The sequence below is a fragment of the Oncorhynchus masou genome, chromosome 13 (assembly GCF_036934945.1).
Source record: "Oncorhynchus masou masou isolate Uvic2021 chromosome 13, UVic_Omas_1.1, whole genome shotgun sequence".
Taxonomy (NCBI): Eukaryota; Metazoa; Chordata; class Actinopteri; order Salmoniformes; family Salmonidae; genus Oncorhynchus; species Oncorhynchus masou.
Genome location: NC_088224.1, coordinates 68,485,564 through 68,504,449, shown reverse-complemented (window position 1 = coordinate 68,504,449; position 18,886 = coordinate 68,485,564). Strand labels below are relative to the sequence as shown.

At 42.4% G+C, this 18,886-nt stretch overlaps 1 protein-coding gene across 7 annotated transcripts in view; it reads left to right on the top strand.

Moving 5' to 3' along the window:
• The first annotated feature begins 7,778 nt into the window (after positions 1-7,778).
• Positions 7,779-18,886, top strand: part of LOC135552926 (synergin gamma-like) — a 50,825-nt gene continuing 39,717 nt past the window's right edge. For all 7 annotated transcript variants that reach the window (XM_064984874.1, XM_064984873.1, XM_064984869.1 and 4 more), the window contains exons 1-5: positions 7,779-7,838; positions 16,573-16,613; positions 17,496-17,635; positions 18,387-18,514; positions 18,677-18,782. In XM_064984874.1, coding sequence (XP_064840946.1) covers positions 7,804-7,838; positions 16,573-16,613; positions 17,496-17,635; positions 18,387-18,514; positions 18,677-18,782 — 450 coding nt within the window. In that variant the 5' untranslated portion in view covers positions 7,779-7,803. The remainder of the gene's footprint in view (positions 7,839-16,572; positions 16,614-17,495; positions 17,636-18,386; positions 18,515-18,676; positions 18,783-18,886) is intronic.

Genomic DNA, 18,886 nt, shown 5'->3' with positions numbered 1-18,886 from the left:
TCTCGGTAAGCACCATATTGGGAGTCTCACATTGTTATTATGGGTGGGCTAGGTCTTTAGAGGGCACGCCACCGCTAACAACATGTATGACGTGTAATTCATACACCCTGTACACCATCTCTCACATTGCTCAGCTGAGGTTAAGCATGATTGTGTTGCTATGTGAGAGGCCATGTGAGAGGCTGCACAGGGCCCTCTTGGGTGTCTCTGTCCAGAACTATACAGTATATCTCTATAGCTCTGCCTCTGACCTTCCTCTGCTGCTAAGTCATAAGTATACATATAGTCCCATATCAATCGATAACTTATGCTGCCTAGAGGAGAGGACAGTGGAGGAGTGGTGGGTATGTACAGTTGAAGTCGGAAGTTTACATACACCTTAGCCAAATACATTTAAACTCCGTTTTTCACAATTCCTGACATTTAATCCTAGTAAAAATTCCGTGTCTTAGGTCAGTTAGGATCACCACTTTATTTTAAGAGTGGGAAATGTCAAAATAACATTAGAGAGAATGATTTATTTCAGCTTTTTTGTCTTTCATCACATTCCCAGTGGGTCAGATGTTTACATAAAATCAATTAGTATTTGGTAGCATTGCCTTTAAATTGTTTAACTTGGGTCAAATGTTTTGGGTAGCCTTCCACAAGCTTCCCACAATAAATTGGGTGATTTTGGCCCATTCCTCCTGACAGAGCTGGTGTAACTGAGTTAGGTTTGTAGGCCACCTCGCTCGCACACACTTTCAGTTCTGTCACGGCCGTCGTGGTGGAAATGACCGGACCAAGGTGCAGCGTGGTGAGCGTACATTTTCCTTTATTTATGTAAATGTCACCAACAAAACAAGTAACAAAGAAACGACCGTGAAGCTTACACGAGCCTTAGTGCCACTAACAAAGATAACTACTCACAAAATGCAAAGGAAAAAAGGCTGCCTAAGTATGATTCCCAATCAGAGACAACAATAGACAGCTGTCCCTGATTGAGAACCATACCAGGCCAAAACATAGAAACAGAAAACATAGAAATAAAGAAACTAGAATGCCCATCCTAGTCACACCCTGGCCTACCCAAAATAGAATAAAAGACTCTCTATGGCCAGGGCGTGACAAGTTCTGCTCACAAATATTCTATAGGATTGAGGTCAGGGCTTTGTGATGGCCACTCCAATACCTTGACTTTGTTGTCCTTAAGCCATTTTGCCACAACTTTGGAAGTATTCCTGGGGTCATTGTCCATTTGGAAGATCCATTTTCGACCAAGCTTTAACTTCCTGACCTATGTCTTGAGATGTTGCTTCAATATATCCACATAATTTTCCTTCTCATGATGCCATCTATTTTGTGAAGTGCACCAGTCCCTCCTGCAGCAAAGCACCCCCACAACATGATGCTGCCACCCCTATGCTTCACGGTTGGGATGTTGTTTTTCGGCTTGCAAGCCTCCCTCTTTTTCCTCCAAACATAATGATGGTGATTATGGCCAAACAGTTTTATTTTTGTTTCATCAGACTAGAGGACATTTCTCCAAAAAGTGCGATCTTTGTCCCCATTTGCAGTTGCAAACCATAGTCTGTTTGTTTATGGCAGTTTTGGAGCAGTGGCTTCCTCCTTGCTGAGCGGCCTCTCAGGTTATGTCGATATAGGACTTGTTTTACTGTGGATATAGATACTTGTGTACCTGTTTCCTCCAGCATCTTCACAAGGTCCTTTGCTGTTGCTCTGAGATCGATTTGCACTTTTCGCACCAAAGTACGTTCATCTCTAGGGCACAGAACGCGTCTCCTTCCTGAGCGATACAACGGCTGCGTGGTCCCATAGTGTTTATACTTGTGTACTATTGTTTGTACAGATGAACGTGGTACCTTAAGTTGCTTTCTTTTGATTTTGCCATGATGTCAAGCAAAGAGGCACTGAGTTTGAAGGTAGGCCTTGAAATACATCTACAGGTACACCTCCAATTGACTCAAATTATGTCAATTAGCCTATCAGATGCTTCTAAAGCCATGACATAATTTTCTGGAATTTTCCAAGCTGTTTAAAGGCACAGTCAACTTAGTGTATGTAAAATTCTGACCCACTGGAATTGTGATACAGTGAATTATAAGTGAAATAATCTGTCTGTAAACAATTGTTGGAAAAATTACTTGTGTCATGCACAAAGTGATGTCCTCACCGACCTGCCAAAACTATAGTCTGTTAACAAGAAATTGTGGAGTAAAAAACGAGTTTTAATGATTCCAACTTAAGTGTATGTAAACTTCCGACTTCAACTGTATGTGGATATTTTGAAGAAAATGTATGATTATTTATAGATCCTTTATTGCCTTCAGGCTTTTAGGTCTCCAGGTGAGAGTTCAGCTGTTTTATGATGGGCTAATTAATGAGGACCTGACTGCTGTTGAGACATTTGTGTGTGTGTGTATTTGAATGTGCAAATGTTTGACTTGCACATACTGTAATATCCTGACATTCCAGGGGGCCTCATTCCAAAAACTTTCATAGGTGCAGATTTGCTTGTAATTAAGCAATTTAAAAAAAAATTAGGCCCCTGATAACTTGATCATTACTTGATTATACTTACAAATATAAAACCAATTGGTATACACTATTTCCTTATCAAAGTAATACTACATTTTTCTTGTTATGGTTGAGAAAGAAATTATTTGGAAATGTATTGCACTTGAAATTAGTGAATCATTAACAGGTTAGTTTATCATTTCTTTGCTTGAAAACCCAAGGATCTTTCCTACATGCAAACTTTATTACAAATGTTGAAAATGGGGCGGATGACACATGGGGAGGATGGAAATATTCATATGTAGAAACTGTTTTGAAAACACAGTTATAGTGGGAGTCAGAGTTAGACAAAACTAATTCACCTGTACAATACTACAACATTCTCTCAAAACTAAAACAAACATATAGTGTCTCAAGTCTGAACTTAAACCGCATCCTCTGTGGAGTAATATGATATGGTTTAAGTATAGCATTCATCCAGTTTATAGTGTCGGCTCTCCGCCACTGACACCAGTGAGTGCTTTGCATATCATTTGTTTATAACAGGATCTCATCTCAGCCATACAAAAAGCAACGTTCAAGATTAGCCACCATGTTTTTTTGTTCTCTGGAAGGGGACAACTTTGATAAATTAATCTGTGAGTCAGTGAGCATGTTATTTTACGAAGTGTTACAATGCTATTTATTTTGTGCTGTCCAAGAAAACCTGAATACACAATGAGGGACAGCAATATACAGGAGGGTGATTGGATATTTCTTGTGAGAGTTCATGTGATGAAAAATGACTCTAGTAATACTCTGTCTGAGCTATTCTATCCTGAGTTTAAAGAGAACTGAAAGACCCTGAAAGAGACTGTCCTCCATAGTTCTAAGAGGAGGAGTCATGCTGGGGAAACCCTTGTAATCCAATGATGTTGCTTTGTTTGGTTATCAATGAGCCCTTTGATTTTAGGCCCAGGGAGCCACTAAAGATCTGACTTCTGCTCTTTTACTACTTTTCACTGAGAGAAACACAGGTTATAGAAGCAAGAGAACTATACTCATTTGCATCCTTTTGGAAAAAGCAGTTTACAATGCTATATTATACAGCACTAAAGTCACCCAATAGCCTATTGGCTAACACAACTATTTCAATCAAATTATAATTCAATAAATTGTTCCATTTTTCTGGGGCACATCTGATTTACAATTGAAATCACAGATTATGTTTGCGCATGTGAGCAGATATTGACAATAGCATTGGACTGAATATGTAATATTGTACATTGTCATTGTGTGTTTTATTGCATCATTTTGGCAACGTTTGCATTTTGGCTCTGTGAGAGGAAATATTTGACTGTCTATCTTTAAATATTATATCCTAACTAAAATTGGTGGGCAATCTAAATGCTAGGCAGCTTGTAATATCTGAACATAGAATCTAGTGATTCTACTTGTGCATTTATTTTAGTCTTACATCATTGTTTTTGTTTCAATAGTATTTGGTGTGATGTTGATCCATCAACCATTGTTAAACAAATGAACCTACAGTCTCTTCCCCGACTTCTGTCCCCATTTGTCATCCACTCCGTCTCTGTTATGGAATCTCTAGCCAGAGAGCTCAAGTTAATCACCGACATGGTGTTGTCATCATTCATGTCACTGACCACAATGTGAAAAAGAAAGAAGACAGAAAAAGGAAGATGTGGAGTTGGTGATAAAGGGAGGTAGAGGAGAAAGTTACACCGGAAAGAGAAAAGCCATGCAGATACCAATTACAACATGTCTAAATTGCAATAAGAGAGTAGAACATGTAAGGATAGGTTTCACCACCCGGAGAGTTTGCACTTGTTCACTGGTGTATTGCCAAGAGAGAGGAGTGAATCTTCAGGTCCAGTGGGGACCCAGAGGTCAACGCAAGGAGCGAAATGGACACGTGGGGAACAGAGGGATTGGACAAAGGGACGGAAAGTGGAAGCGGCAGGGTGAATGTGGCCGTGTGTTTAGCAGTCCCAAAAGAATGGGTACTACATCAACTCCAGCTGGGGCCCAAGGGGTTAATGGATAAGACTGCTCAGCAGGGGTTATGGGTCAGGAGGCCACTCTCCACCAGGGCTAATTGGCCACAGCGAACAGAGTTCAGGCCCACCGGCCGGCCCTCCATGGAGAAGTACATACACATGTATACAGCAGCTTTGGTAGAGGCGTCTTCCATCAAAGCCCTTGATCTGACTGAGAGAGAGCTCCTCTGTTGTGCTTCTGTTCTCAGACAGGCTTGAATTAGAACAATCAAAGCCCTTCACCGTACATCTCCCTCACTACCACCTACAGAGATGTAGTTTGACAAGTATAGACAGTATAGGAGGCCTTTGGTTCTTTCTTACATACGCATTTCAATGCAATTCCTTGTTGTTGTAGGTTCAGATTACATTTGAAAACTTTTGCTTTTGTGATATTTTTAAAACATTTTATCTCCTTTTTTCCTCTGCATATAATTAATATGCAGTAATTTTTCTTAGCAATTAAACTGACAGAAATTCTTACTTCAAGTAAAAATGTCTAGTACTGTAAGTGGATGTAACCTGCTCAGTCATTGTTGTGGAATTACTTTATTGCCTTCAGTGTGCAAGTATATAACCCCTTATGCCATACTGAATGAAAAAGTAGTTGTCCAGGTCAACACAAAGGGAACAATTAACATGGAAAAAGTGGGACAAATCCTCCTGGAAGATGGTCTATCTATTATTAGACACAATTTAGTTGAGAGCCTGACAGTTGTGTATCATAAACACAGGAGACAACACAACTGAAGTGGAGAAACAAACAGTCAATAGAGCAACGTAAGTGCTATACTTCTGAGACTTATTGTCAGAGTAGCTTATACTAAACTTTCTGACAGAAATAACCATTCCCAGGATACAAATTGCTCCAAGTAAATTACTGCCCTACAAATATCAACAAATTATCTTATCCAGTAGGCCATAAACCATCAGATGTGATACATTACATTGTTAAAGGATACATGAGTCCAATAGGGAGTCCTTTCACAGCCTGAGGGAATCAATCTTACTAGCAGGCCATCAGAGGAATAAGGCAGAATAAGAATGAGGGCTCTTTTTGGCCCATTGTTCCTAAATGGATAGTAAATGAGATGTGTCTCATCTCGTCTTCTCCTGTCAGAGACAGATCATATACAGTACAGAAGGATCCTGACAGATTGCAGTTGTCATGCTGATGCTGTCACTGGCCTGGTGCTGAAGAGGTTAATGATTTATGGAGAATGGTGGGATGCCCAGAGTGGGCCTTGGTTAATGTCCACCTCTCTCACAGGGCTACTTCTGGGTCTGCCTGACCACAGCCTGCCCAGGCAGCTCCACAGTAGGGGGACCTGCCTGACTCTGCTGGCCTCCAGCTAAACTCTTGGTTCCCAGCAGGGTAGGAGACCCATGCTCTCTTCAAGGCCTGTGAATGGATTCAAAGAGCTGTGTAGGAGGGACTGAGGAGACTGATGAGGAGCTGCTGAGGAGATTCACAAGGAGCAAAAAGTAGCAAACAAAGTTAAATTACTTCAAAATATATTATATAAATCAGCACTTCACAATAAAACAAATCACAGGATAGGACAACTGCTAATAAGTGGATCTGTAATAAGAGTTTAGTAAAGAGTAGTTAGTATTTTATTTCAAAGAATGTATTGCACCAAGTATCAGTTAAATTTGTGTCATTAGCCATGTGTCAGTGTACTAATATGGATTCAATGTGCACTGAGGGGTTAAGTCATTTGTTTATATTTGTAGTGCAGTAATTTACCAGTAGCAATTTGTATCCTAGCAATGGTAGTTTCTGTCAGAAAGTACAGTATACCAATGTGGATGCACACTGGTATACACAAAGGTATAAATATGCAATATCCTTCTTTGCATATCTGGGTATTATTCTACATAATCAGGATCTACCCTGAACTGTGAATTACTGAAAGCATCAGATGCATTTAGAGTAAAAATAATATAAATGCAGTCAATCCTAGCTGGTGGCTTTGCTCTTTCTGTTGTGGATATGACTTTGAACGTATCTATTGAATAGATCCGGGGCAGAGGCTGGGTGTGAGGCAGACCGGGTGATGGATAGCAGAGGGGCCTGTCATCTTATGCCTCACCCTACCCTCATTAAACTGTAAATCTTTCACAACAACACCCACAGAACAATGGGAGAAGGGATCATCCTTGTAACTCTACCTGGTGCAACAATGAAGATACTTGCTGAAAACATTTATGTGAGGGGCCACAAAATAGCCTCAATACCTCATTCATCCTGTATAAATGTTAGACAAATCCTTCATGGGACAAATGCAGGTGCCATGAAATAGAACAATCTGTAAAGAATATCTGTTTATTTGACATGCTGATAACAGTTATACAGATGTAGGATATTCATTTGAGCCAGTTTGCTACATCAAAAAATAATAATAATGCAGCAACAGGAAATGTTCATTATTATGTGGATTATATTTAATGAACATTTGTAGGGGTTGATAAAACATTTCGAAAGGGAAAATAAAGTATGAAATGTCAAAGTGGAAATTACAAACTTCAGAAACCTTTTTAAACCTCAAATACACTAAATGTTTAAAATGTCCTCCATGGCAGGAAAGTTCTCCTGCAACAGGTTGATCAAATTAAGATCCTACATCTGTATTAGGGACATTTAATCTTATCAATTAGTAAGACTGAGGGGTCAAGTCAATTGAACTCATGTTGCAGTAGGCCTACCCATGAAGATAACTTTTCCCATGTAATCAAATAAAATCAGTGTTTGAGCGACTGGAAAAACACCATGATTGATGCATGTGTTGAACTGACAGTATTTATGTAAAACACACATATTGCAAACCTTGCATAGGCAGGTTTAATCCAATCAAGCCCAGGAGAGGGTTATAATGTCAGTGGTATTGAACAGACCTAGGACAATTAATCATCAACAGTGACTTTGTGAAATTAATTTATCTCAAATCTAAAATAACTGAGAAATGTGGGACTATTTGATAAGGTTAGTCTTGTGATTTTAATTATTTCTACTAGACCCTTCATGATATGAGAAGCATCTTCTCCATATAATGAAGACAGGTACACAATTGACATACTTACGGTAAACCTGCTAAGAGCCTTGGCATCATGTTCCATGGATGCAAGGCTAAACATTTGAGTTTGACAGAAGCACAACAGCGACATCTTGTGGAGAAGAAAAACTGTGACCCGGAAGATCCGTCACTGCCGACGATTTTTTTTGTCACAGACCACTGTTATCAAGATGGCGTTACGGCCAGGATCTGGGGGAGGTGGCAGGTACTTATTTTATGTGTGTAAAAAAAAAGAAACGAGTCAATTATTTGTCTGACGGTATTCTGCACTTGACCGCTGTGGTTTAAATTGTTCGAAAATTATATTTACACACGGAATAGCAAGTGAAGAATGAGCGTTTCTGGTAGGCGAGACAGGCTAGCCAGACAACTAATAATGTTACCTTACCTAAATTAGCTAACTATCATAGGAATGTAGCTTTGGTGAAGTGCTAACGGTAGCTGTACTGTGTCACATATTTGATGGCTGTCGAATAATAATAGCCAATAATAACATGAACAATATGTTATAGCTGATATAAGGCGTATTTGCAGCACGGTAATGTAGTTTTCTAACTTGCCATCCAGCTAACGTTAGCTAGTAGCCAGGTCAGATGAGTTGTCAGATGTTGTTTGCAAGCTAACGTTACTGTAACGCTAACTAGCTTGTGCAAACAGCCTGCCAGTCCATACCTGTGCTAAGATGATTTGATACCTAAACACAACATTTTCAGATTGAGCTGACAAGGTGGTGAGATAACATATAGCCCGAGCTAATAAGGTAGCAACTAACGTTACATCAGAGCATCCACACATTCTCTCCAACCTCCTTCAATGGTGATGGTGCTTTCAAGACAACTGGGAACTCGTAAAAAACCGAGGTCAAATCCCATGAGATGTTATGCCTAAATGTTCAAGCACTAAAGCAGCTAACCTGTGCTGCCATGGTGAATCTTCCTGGACAAAGTTGATGTTTGATCAGATGTGGGATGACATGACGTGCAAGCTGCCATGGCATTATACTTTCAGTGGCCAAATCTAGTGCGACAAAGACAACAACACAGAGTTACACATAAACAAACGTACAGTCAATAACACAATAGAAAAATCTATGTACGGTGGGTGCAAATATAGAAGAGTAGGGAGGTAAGGCAATAAATAAGACAGAGGTGAAATAATTACTATTTAGCGTTAACACTGGAGTGATAGATGTGCAGATGACGATGTGCAAGTAGAGATTCTGGGGTGCAAAAGAGCAAGAGAATAAATAACAATATGGGGATGAGGTAGTTGGGTGTGCTATTTACAGATTGGCTGTGTACAAGTACAGTGATCGGTTAGCTGCTCTGACAGCTGATTCTTAAAGTTAGAGAGGGAGATATAAGACTCCAGCTTCAGTGATTTTTGAGAACTGAGAACTGAGAAGCAGAGAACTGGAAGGAAAGGTGGCCAAAGGGAGTGTTGGCTTTGGGGATGACCAGTGACATTTCCCTGCTGGAGCGTGTGCTACGGGTGGGTGTTGCTATGGTGACCAGTGAGCTGAGATAAGGTGTGGCTTTACCTAGCAAAGACTTATAGACAAACGTAGTGAGGACCAGCCAACGAGAGCATACAGGTCGCAGTGGTGGGTAGTATATGGCGCTTTGGTGACAAAACGGATGCCACTGTGATAGACTACATCCAGTTTCCTGAGTAGAGTGTGGGGGGCTATTTTGTAAATGACATCGCAAAGTCAAGGATCGGTAGGATAGTCAGTTTTATGAGGGTATGTTTGGCAGCATGAGTTTGTTGTGAAATAGGAAGCCGATTCTATATTTAATTTTGGATTGGAGATGCTTAATGTGAGTCTGGAAGGAGAGTTTACAGTCGAACCTAGGTATTTGTAGTTGTCCACATATTTTAAGTCAGAACCGTCCAGAGTAGTGATGCTCGTCGGGCGGGCAGGTGTGGGCAGCAATTGGTTGAAGAGCATGCCCTTAGTTTTACTAGCATTTAAGAGCAGTTGGAGGCCATGGAAGGAGTGTTGCATGGCATTGAAGCTCATTTGGAGTGTCCAAAGAAGGGCCAGATGTATACAGAATGGTGTTTTCTGCGTAGAGGTGGATCAGCGAATCACCAGCGTACTTCTAGGCTGAAAGGCCAGGCAGTTCAAGTGTTAAACCTGAGCTGTTGTAGTGAAATAAGGCCTTGGTTTTAAATCTCCTCTCAGTTATTAGTGATTGGTGTAGAGGTGAGTCCTGCTGACTCCTGCATGAGCCTGTTGATATTGGTGAAGCAGCAGCTCGTCCTACAGTGGAGATGAAAAGGAGGCTAGCCCCATGACTTTTTCATCACCAGCTTGGGCCTGAGCTGAGCAGTGTGAATAATGAATGTCTGCCTGCTACATGCCTCTGAACCCGACCAGCCAGGTGATACAGATACTGCAGCTGAGGAAACCAAATAGTTTAAGATTAGGTTTACAGATTAGGCTGGCCAGAGCAGCCTATCTCACATATGGTCTCATAGAAATAACAGGTGATGTTTTTTCTCTGGCTAACAAATGTTCTGGAGACATTTCTTGTCCTGGCATTGGTGTACTTTAAGACCATTGGTGGGGGTCAGATATAGGTGAAGTGCTGATTAAGAGTGCTGAGCAGCTGAACTCATCCATATTGAAACCTAAGATCTGTAGAGAAGACTTTCTCTGGTTCTATAGCTATTATTTAGGCCTCTCCCCCTTCCCTATTAGTGAGGAGTCTATAAAATCAAATCAAACTTTATTTGTTGACTTTACCATGAAATTCTTACTTACAGGCCCTTAATCAACAGTGCAGTTCAAGAAGAGTGGTCTCAGATCAGCGAACGTGACCGGGGCTAGCTGTGTATAGCTCTGCTGTGTTGTGTATGACTGATCATGTGTGGTGTAGGCATGCTACTTGATGACAGAATGTGGCACACTGAGCCAGGGAAGAGGAGCAGGCAGGCGATGTGCTGGCAGCAAGCCTGGAAATAATGAAACCCATCCTGATACCAGGCTGTCAACAGGAGCCAGAGGCATGAATCTACTCTTCATTGGCCCTGCTGCCTGGCATAGCACTGATGTTATGTCCCAAATGGCACCCTATCATCTATGCAGTGCACTACTTTTGACCAGAAAGTCTGACATATCATGGGTCTAAGAAAAGAAAAGATGGCGCCGAACAACATGGCTGACGTTTTACATTCTCCCAACCAATTTTGCAGAACAGAGACGCTACTTCTGGTAAGATGAGGGGTAGGAGGGTGTGTCTTTTTGTCAATAACAGCTGGTGTGCGATGTCTAATATTAAGGAAGTCTCGAGGTATTGCTCGCCTGAGGTAGAGTACCTTATGTTAAGTTGTCGACCACACTATCTACCAAGAGAGTTCTCATCTGTATTATTCGTAGCTACAGGACTGTTTTACTAGCAATTGTTAGAAAACAGACTGGAATATGTTCCGGGATTCATCCAATGGCATTGAAGAATACACCACCTCAGTCATCGGCTTCATCAATAAGTGCATCAATGACGTCAAAACATATCCCAACCAGAAGCCATGGATTACAGGCAACATCCGCATCAAGCTAAAGTCTAGAGCTGCCGCTTTCAAGGAGCGGGAGACTAATCCGGACGCTTATAAGGAATCCCGCTATGCCCTCAGACGAACCATCAAACAAGCAAAGTGTCAATACAGGATTAAGATTGAATCCTACTACACCAGCTCTGACGCTCGTTGGATGTGACAGGGCTTGAAAACTATTACAGACTACAAAGGGAAACCCAGATGCGAGCTGCCCAGTGATGCGAGCCTACCAGACAGGCTAAATGCCTTTTTATGCTCACTTCGAGGCAAGCAACACTGAAGCATACACGAAAGCACCATCTGTTCTGGATGACTGTGTGATAATGCTCTCGGTAGCCGATGTGAACAAAACCTTTAAACAGGTCAACATTCACAAAGCCACTGGGCCAGACGGATTACCAGAACGTATACTCAAAGCATGCGTGGACCAACTGTCAAGTGTCTTCACTGACATTTTCAACCTCTCCCTGACCGAGTCTGTAATACTTACATGGTTCAAGCAGACCACCATAGTTCCTGTGCCCAAGGAAGCGAAGGTAACCTGCCTAAATGATTACCGCCCTGTGGCACTCACGTTGGTAGCCATGAAGTACTTTGAAAGGCTGGTCATGGCTCACATCAACAGCATCCTCCCGGACACCAAAGACCCACTCCAATTCGCATACCGCCCCAACAGATCCACAGATGACGCAATCTCAATGGCATTCAACACTGCCTTTTCTCACCTGGACAAAAGGAACAGCTATGTGAGAATACTGGTCATCGACTACAGCTCAGCGTTCAACACCATAGTGCCCATGAAGCTCATCACTAAGCTAAGGACACTGGAACTGAATACCTCCCTCTGCATCTGGATCCTGGACTTCCTGATGGGCTGCCCCCAGGTGGTAAGAGTAGGCAACAAGACTCTGCCACGCTGATCCTTAACACTGGGGCCCCTCAAGGGTGTGTACTTAGTCCGCTCCTGTATTCCCTGTTCACCCACGACTGCGTGGCCAAACACGACTCCAACACCATCATTAGGTTTGCTGACGACACAACAGTGGTAGGACTGACACCGACAACGATGAGACGGCCTATTGGGAGGAGGTCAGAGAACTGGCAGTATGGTACCAGGACAACAACCTCTCCCTCAATGTGAGAAAGACAACGGAGCTGATCGTGGACAACAGGAAAAGGCGGGCCGAACAGGCCCCCATTAACATCGAAGGGGCTATAGTGGAGCGGGTCGAGAGATTCAAGTTCCTTGGTGTGCACATCATTATGGTCCAAACATAGTCAACACAGTCGTGAAGAGGGCACAACAAAATCATTTCCCCCTCAGGAGACTGAAAAGATTTGTCATCGGCCCCCAGATCCTCAAAAGGTACTACAGCTGCACCATCGAGAACATCCGGACAGGTTGCATCACCGCCTGGTATGGAAACTGCTCGGCATCTGACTGTAAGGCGCTAGAGGGTAGTGCGAACAACCCAGTACATCACTGGGGCCAAGCTTCCTGCCATCCAGGACCTATATAATAGGCAGTGTCAGAGGAAAGCCCATAAAATTGTCAGCCAAGTCTAGGACCAAAAGGCTCCTCAACAGCTTCTACCCCCAAGCCATTAGACTGCTGAACAACTCATAAAAATCGCCACCGGACAATTTACATTGACCCTACATTGACCCATTGACACTTGTTGTATTCGGCGCATGTGGCAAATAAAGTATGATTTGACTAGCACACCACTAGGCCTATAGGGAGTTGCGATAGGAGAGCTGTACTATAGCAACAGGTACTAGATCACTTTTGGAGTTCTGTTGAGCTTGTGGGAAAACCTCAGCTATATGTAGCATTAATCTTCATTCAAAGTGGTTGGATGAGTGAGACTGAGAAATTGTACTTGGATGAATTGCTCAAGACAGGTTAAATGGTTATACTGTATAATAGGTTCATAGTTAAGTATCATATTAATGTTTTAAAGCCGAGCTGTTTAATCTGATTTTGGGAGGGTACATGACTAAGATGTAGGACAACAACCTAGCTAATAGGACAACTGGTTCTTCCAGAACATTATTCATTAATTGTGTCCAAAATGCCAAGAGAATTTAAAGTATGAAAGGCTTCAAAAGTATGGTTTACATTAGGTTACAGTGCAGTGAGTGCACATTAAAAAATATAATTTTTTAAATTTTACCCCCATTTCATGGTATCCAATTGTTAGTTATTACTATCTTGTCTCATCGCTACAACTCCCGTACGGGGCTCGGGAGAGACGAAGGTCGAAAGCCATGCGTCCTCCGAAGCCAGCCGCACCAATGTGTCGGAGGAAACACTGTGCACCTGGCGACCTTGGTTAGCGCGTACTGCGCCGGGCCCGCCACAGGAGTCGCTGGTGCGCGATGAGACAAGGATATCCCTACCGGCCTCCATAACCCGGACGACGCCAATTGTGCTTCGCCCCACAGACCTCCCGGTCGTGGCCGGCTGCGACAAAGCCTGGTCGCGAACTTAGATTTGCCTGAAATGGCAGTTGTGAAGTGAAGCCTCATTGTCCAGTGTACTGCTCTGTAGGATGGACTGGGCTACATTTACATTTAAGTCATTTAGCAGACGCTCTTATCCAGAGCGACTTACAAATTGGTGAATTCACCTTCTGACATCAGTGGAACAGCCACTTTACAATAGTGCATCTAAATCATTTAAGGGGGGGGTGAGAAGGATTGCTTTATCCTATCCTAGGTATTCCTTGAAGAGGTGGGGTTTCAGGTGTCTCCGGAAGGTGGTGATTGACTCCGCTGTCCTGGCGTCGTGAGGGAGTTTGTTCCACCATTGGGGGGCCAGAGCAGCGAACAGTTTTGACTGGGCTGAGCGGGAACTGTACTTCCTCAGTGGTAGGGAGGCGAGCAGGCCAGAGGTGGATGAACGCTAGTGGGCTTAGCTGGGTATAGGTAGTCTCAGGTGTTATGATGGGCGCAGGTAGGCTAGTGCTGTCTTGTATCCTCATCCATTTCTTTTCTCCTCCAACATCAGTGTGACCACAGAACCAATGAGAGGAGGCGTCAGAGAAGAAGCAGACTGCGTCATAGTGCCAAGCTGGCCTTGTTCACTCTTTATCCCTCTGTCTCTTACCTCATTCTCTGACTGTCTACTCTTAGAATCTAGCCTACATTTTGTGTTTCTATAGGTAAAAAAGTTTCTATAGATTCCTGTCTGTCGGAATTTCCCTGCCGCATCATGATCTAGACATAGTCTCCATCAATTACAGCACATGAAACAACCACTGATGTGCATCCCATTAAAACCATATGTCTGGCTGTTATTGCTTAACCATTATGGCAAATTAGAGCACGGATACACTAGGAGAAGTATTCCGTAATGGCTGTTGTCAGAGGAGCTCATTCCCTGATCGATAAATGTTGTTCTGAGCAACAGCCAAGTGTTATTTGATACATTTTTCTTCCTGCCTGTCAAGTTTAGTCCTTGCGATCAATGCAATATTCATTCATGCATTCCCTGGAAAGCGGTGAGCTAGAACAGTAAGGGCCACACTGAAGTCTAGGCTGCCTAGCCGAACAGAAAAGTGCCTGAAATAAAAAGACGGAACAGAGAAAGTGAGGCTAGGTGCTGCCACATCACCATACAGTTGCATGTTTATTATTTTACTTCCTTACAATGGTCTCCGTGCCATTGTAAGGAAATCATATCCAATCTCCAGTTTTGGTAATGCTTTGTAACGTGAATGATTAAAATGATAGCTATTGTGTTGCCACATTGCCTAAAGTCTGACAAATGATTGGTGTATGAACTGATAATGCTCCATTTGTTGTATGATATTCGATGAATAGCTCAATCTTTCCTAGCTTTATGCCATAGCCTATTATGAGAGACAGTTTTTGTTTATTTATAGTTTTTTAGGGGGTGGATCAACTTTAACATTGAGGATAGATTGTTGCTTCCATCAATGTAATTTCCAATCCCCCATATATTTTTGGAGTAAAATATATATCCATATACACACATACCCATATATATATATATATACAGTTGAAGTCGTGCGTTTGCATACATCGTAGCCAAATACATTTAAACTTAGTTTCACAATTCCTGACATTTAATCCTAGTAAAAATTCCCTGTCTTAGGTCAGTTAGAATCACCACTTTATTTTAAGAATGTGAAATGTCAGAATAATAGTAGAGAGAATGATTTATTTCAGCTTATATTTCTTTCATCACATTCCCAGTGGGTCAGAAGTGTACATACACTCAATTAGTATTGGTGGCATTGCCTTATAAATTGTTTAACTTTGGTCAAACGTTTCGGGTAGCCTTTCTCAAGTTTCCCACAATAAGTTGGGTGAATTTTGGCTCATTCCTCCTGACAGAGCTGGTGTAACTGAGTCAATGTTTGTACAGATGAGTGTGGTACCTTCAGGCGTTTGGAAATGTCTCCCAAGGATGAACCAGACTTGTGGAGGTCTACCATTTTGTTTCTGAGGTCTTGGCTGATTTCTTTTGATATTCCCATAATGTCAAGCAAAGAGGCACTGAGTTTGAAGGTAGGACTTGAAATACATCCACAGGTACACCTCCAATTGACTCAAATTATGTCAATTAGCCTATCAGAAGCTATGACATAATTTTCTGGAATTTGTCAAACTGTTTAAAGGCACAGTCAACTTGGTGTATGTTTATTTTATTTTTTATCTTTATTTAACTAGGCAAGTCAGTTAAGAACAAATTCTTATTTTCAATGACGACCTAGGAACAGTGGGTTAACTGCCTGTTCAGGGACAGAACGACAGATTTGTACCTTGTCAGCTCGGGCCTTTGAACTTGCAACCTTCTGGTTACTAGTCCAACGCTCTAACAGTGAATTATAAATGAAATCATCTGTCTGTAAACAATTGTTGGAAAAATGACTTGTGTCATGCACAAAGTAGATGTCCTAACCGACTTGCCAAAACTATAGTTTGTTAACTAGAAATTTGTAGAGTGGTTGAAAAACACGTTTTTATGACTCCAACCTGTATGTAAACTTCCGACTTCCAACTGTATGTATGTATATATATATACATTTAAAAAAAAAAATCCTTTATTATTCCCCAAACCTTACCACCCCTCCCCCAATTGGAGTAAACGAATAAACAATGACACTACCTTCAGTTTATACATATTATACACATTTTACAGACAAAATCCATTTTTACAATAGTTATATTTAGTTTGTTTTCAGTCCTTCCTCTATTTCTGTTGTCCATCCAGTTTGATTTCTAACATCTCTGAACCTATATGAGTGACAGTTGAATGATTTCAGCCTAGATGTTCTCCATTAGTCTTCCCTTTAGGCTAGTCTCTAGCTGTGTTATTGACCTGTGTTTTTCCTTCTCTCCTGCAGTTTTATTTATCCTGTTGGAGGGGGCCTGGGACCGCCACAAGGTGAGTCGTCCTACACTCTACAACCCAAATGGCTCCCTATTTAGTGCAGTACTTTTGACCAGTTGTGCACTATATAGGGAATAGTGTGCCGTTTGTGACGTGTCCTGTCAGTCAGCACTACTTTTCCAAATCTCCCCAGGCACTTCACTCTCCTATGTGCCCTGGTTTCTGGAGACATTTTTCAATTCAGTAAATAGACCTAACCAATAACTCATAATGATGTTTATCCATCAGAGTGAAGTCAGTTCAGATGTGCATTGTGCACTATCAACCACACCATCAGTCAAATACAATACATAGGGCCTAGGCTTATGTCCTATCTGTTCCTGATAGTTTATTAGGTAAACAAACACACACACACCCTTGTGGCTGTGTTGGGGGTCGTTAGATGTTTCAGCAAATATGCATCAGAATGCATGCAGCACTTTGTTTGGATGAGCCATAACCCATTATTCAGCCCGGTTTGGGCGTTATATGGTAAATCATGTGGAGGCTCCAGGAAGACTGTCAGCCAGAGCATCTGTGCAAACTAACGCACTCTCTAGTTCTATTCCCTAGTACTCCTCTGTTTTACTCTGAGCTGTCACAGCACTCCACTCACACAGGCAAAACAGATTGGGTTGTTTCCAAGCCTCTGTTTACTCTTCGCTGTCCAGGAAATGTGTTAGCATTAATAATTCACTGGCACAATGCTCATCTAGCCTATGTCTGGGGGAGTTCCAATAGCACACTCCAGTCCAGTTGGGCCAACTCTACTTATATAGTACATGTTCACGCTTTAATGACTACATGTTGTCTTTACGGTTTGCAACAACCCTTTGTCAGTATAGCCATTTGCAGAGCTTATGATTGACTGGACATTTGTTGTGTGTTTTCGTCCAGGTATGATGCCCATGCAGCAGCAGCAGCAACAACAACAGGGATTCCCTGGTATGGTTCAAGTCCAAATGCAGCCCAACATGCAAGGAATGATGGGAATGAACTTCGGAGGCCAGATGCCTCCTGGTGCCATGCCTATGCAGGTGGGTTGTGTGTGCGTGTACGAGTGTGTGTATTTGAAGGCAATGGCCACAACATATTCCTCTCATTACTCTAGAGCACGTGTCAAACTCATTCAACTGAGGGCCGAGTGTCTGCGGGTTTTCACTCCTCCCTTGTACTTGATTGATTCATTAATTTAACTAATTAGTAAAGAACTCCCCTCACCTGGTTGTCTAGGTCTTAATTGAAAGGAAAAAACAAAAACCTGCAGACACTCGGCCCTCCTTGGAATGAGTTTGACACCCCTACTCTAGAGTGAATGTACTCTGTTTTACATTACTGGCAATGTGGTCCTCTGAGGTTTTAAATAAGCCAAAAGAAGAAGGGCAAGACCATCTCTCCTGTAATGCTGCTCTTTATAAGAGAGCAGACTGCCTCAAGCTACCTCTCTCATTCAGGCTAGACATTTAGAAGAAGGAGCCCTTTGCAGGGTATTGCCTCATCCTTACCAAATCCTCTGCCTTTATCTAGGTCTCTTTGCTCTTTCTTTTATCAAATGACAACTTTTCCTCCATTCACTGCTGTCATGTTAGGACATCACTGCATTGCATAGTGTTAATAGCACACATTTTTCCCAGTCTAAGTGGTTGTAGTTATGCAGTGACTGCTGTATGACAACCACTTTAGAAATGCATTGGTTTCCTGCTACTGCTGTGATAATATTGAATGCTATGATTGCTAACGAGACCTCCGCTTTGTGTGTGTGTGTGTGCGTGCGTTCATTCTGTGCAGGGTGGGATGGCCATGGGAATGCAGGCCCCTGGGATGCAGTTCATGGGCCAGCCACAGTTCATGAGCATGAGGGGCCCCGGGCCCCAGTACACTGCCGACATGCAGAAACAGATGGCCGAGGAACACCAGTAAGGGCCTTTCTGTCTCTGTCTGTCTTGCTCTCCCTTACTCTCCCTCCCTCCCTCTCTCTCTCTCTTTCCCCTCTGTTTTTCTCTCTCTACATGTTGTTCTGTCTGTCTATATGGTCAGTGTGTGTTAGTTGTATGCTCTCTATGTGTTATGTTGTGTAGGAAGCGTCTAGAGCAGCAGCAGCGGATGCTGGAGGAGGACAGGAAGAGGAGGCAGTTTGAGGAGCAGAAACAGAAGCTGAGGCTGCTGAGCAGCGTCAAACCCAAGGTGAGCCACATCATCATCATGCCTGGCTACTACCTCAGTACTGCCCTCGTTCTGTCCCAGTTCCCACAGTGTGATAAACACACATGGGGTGCAATGTAGAATGC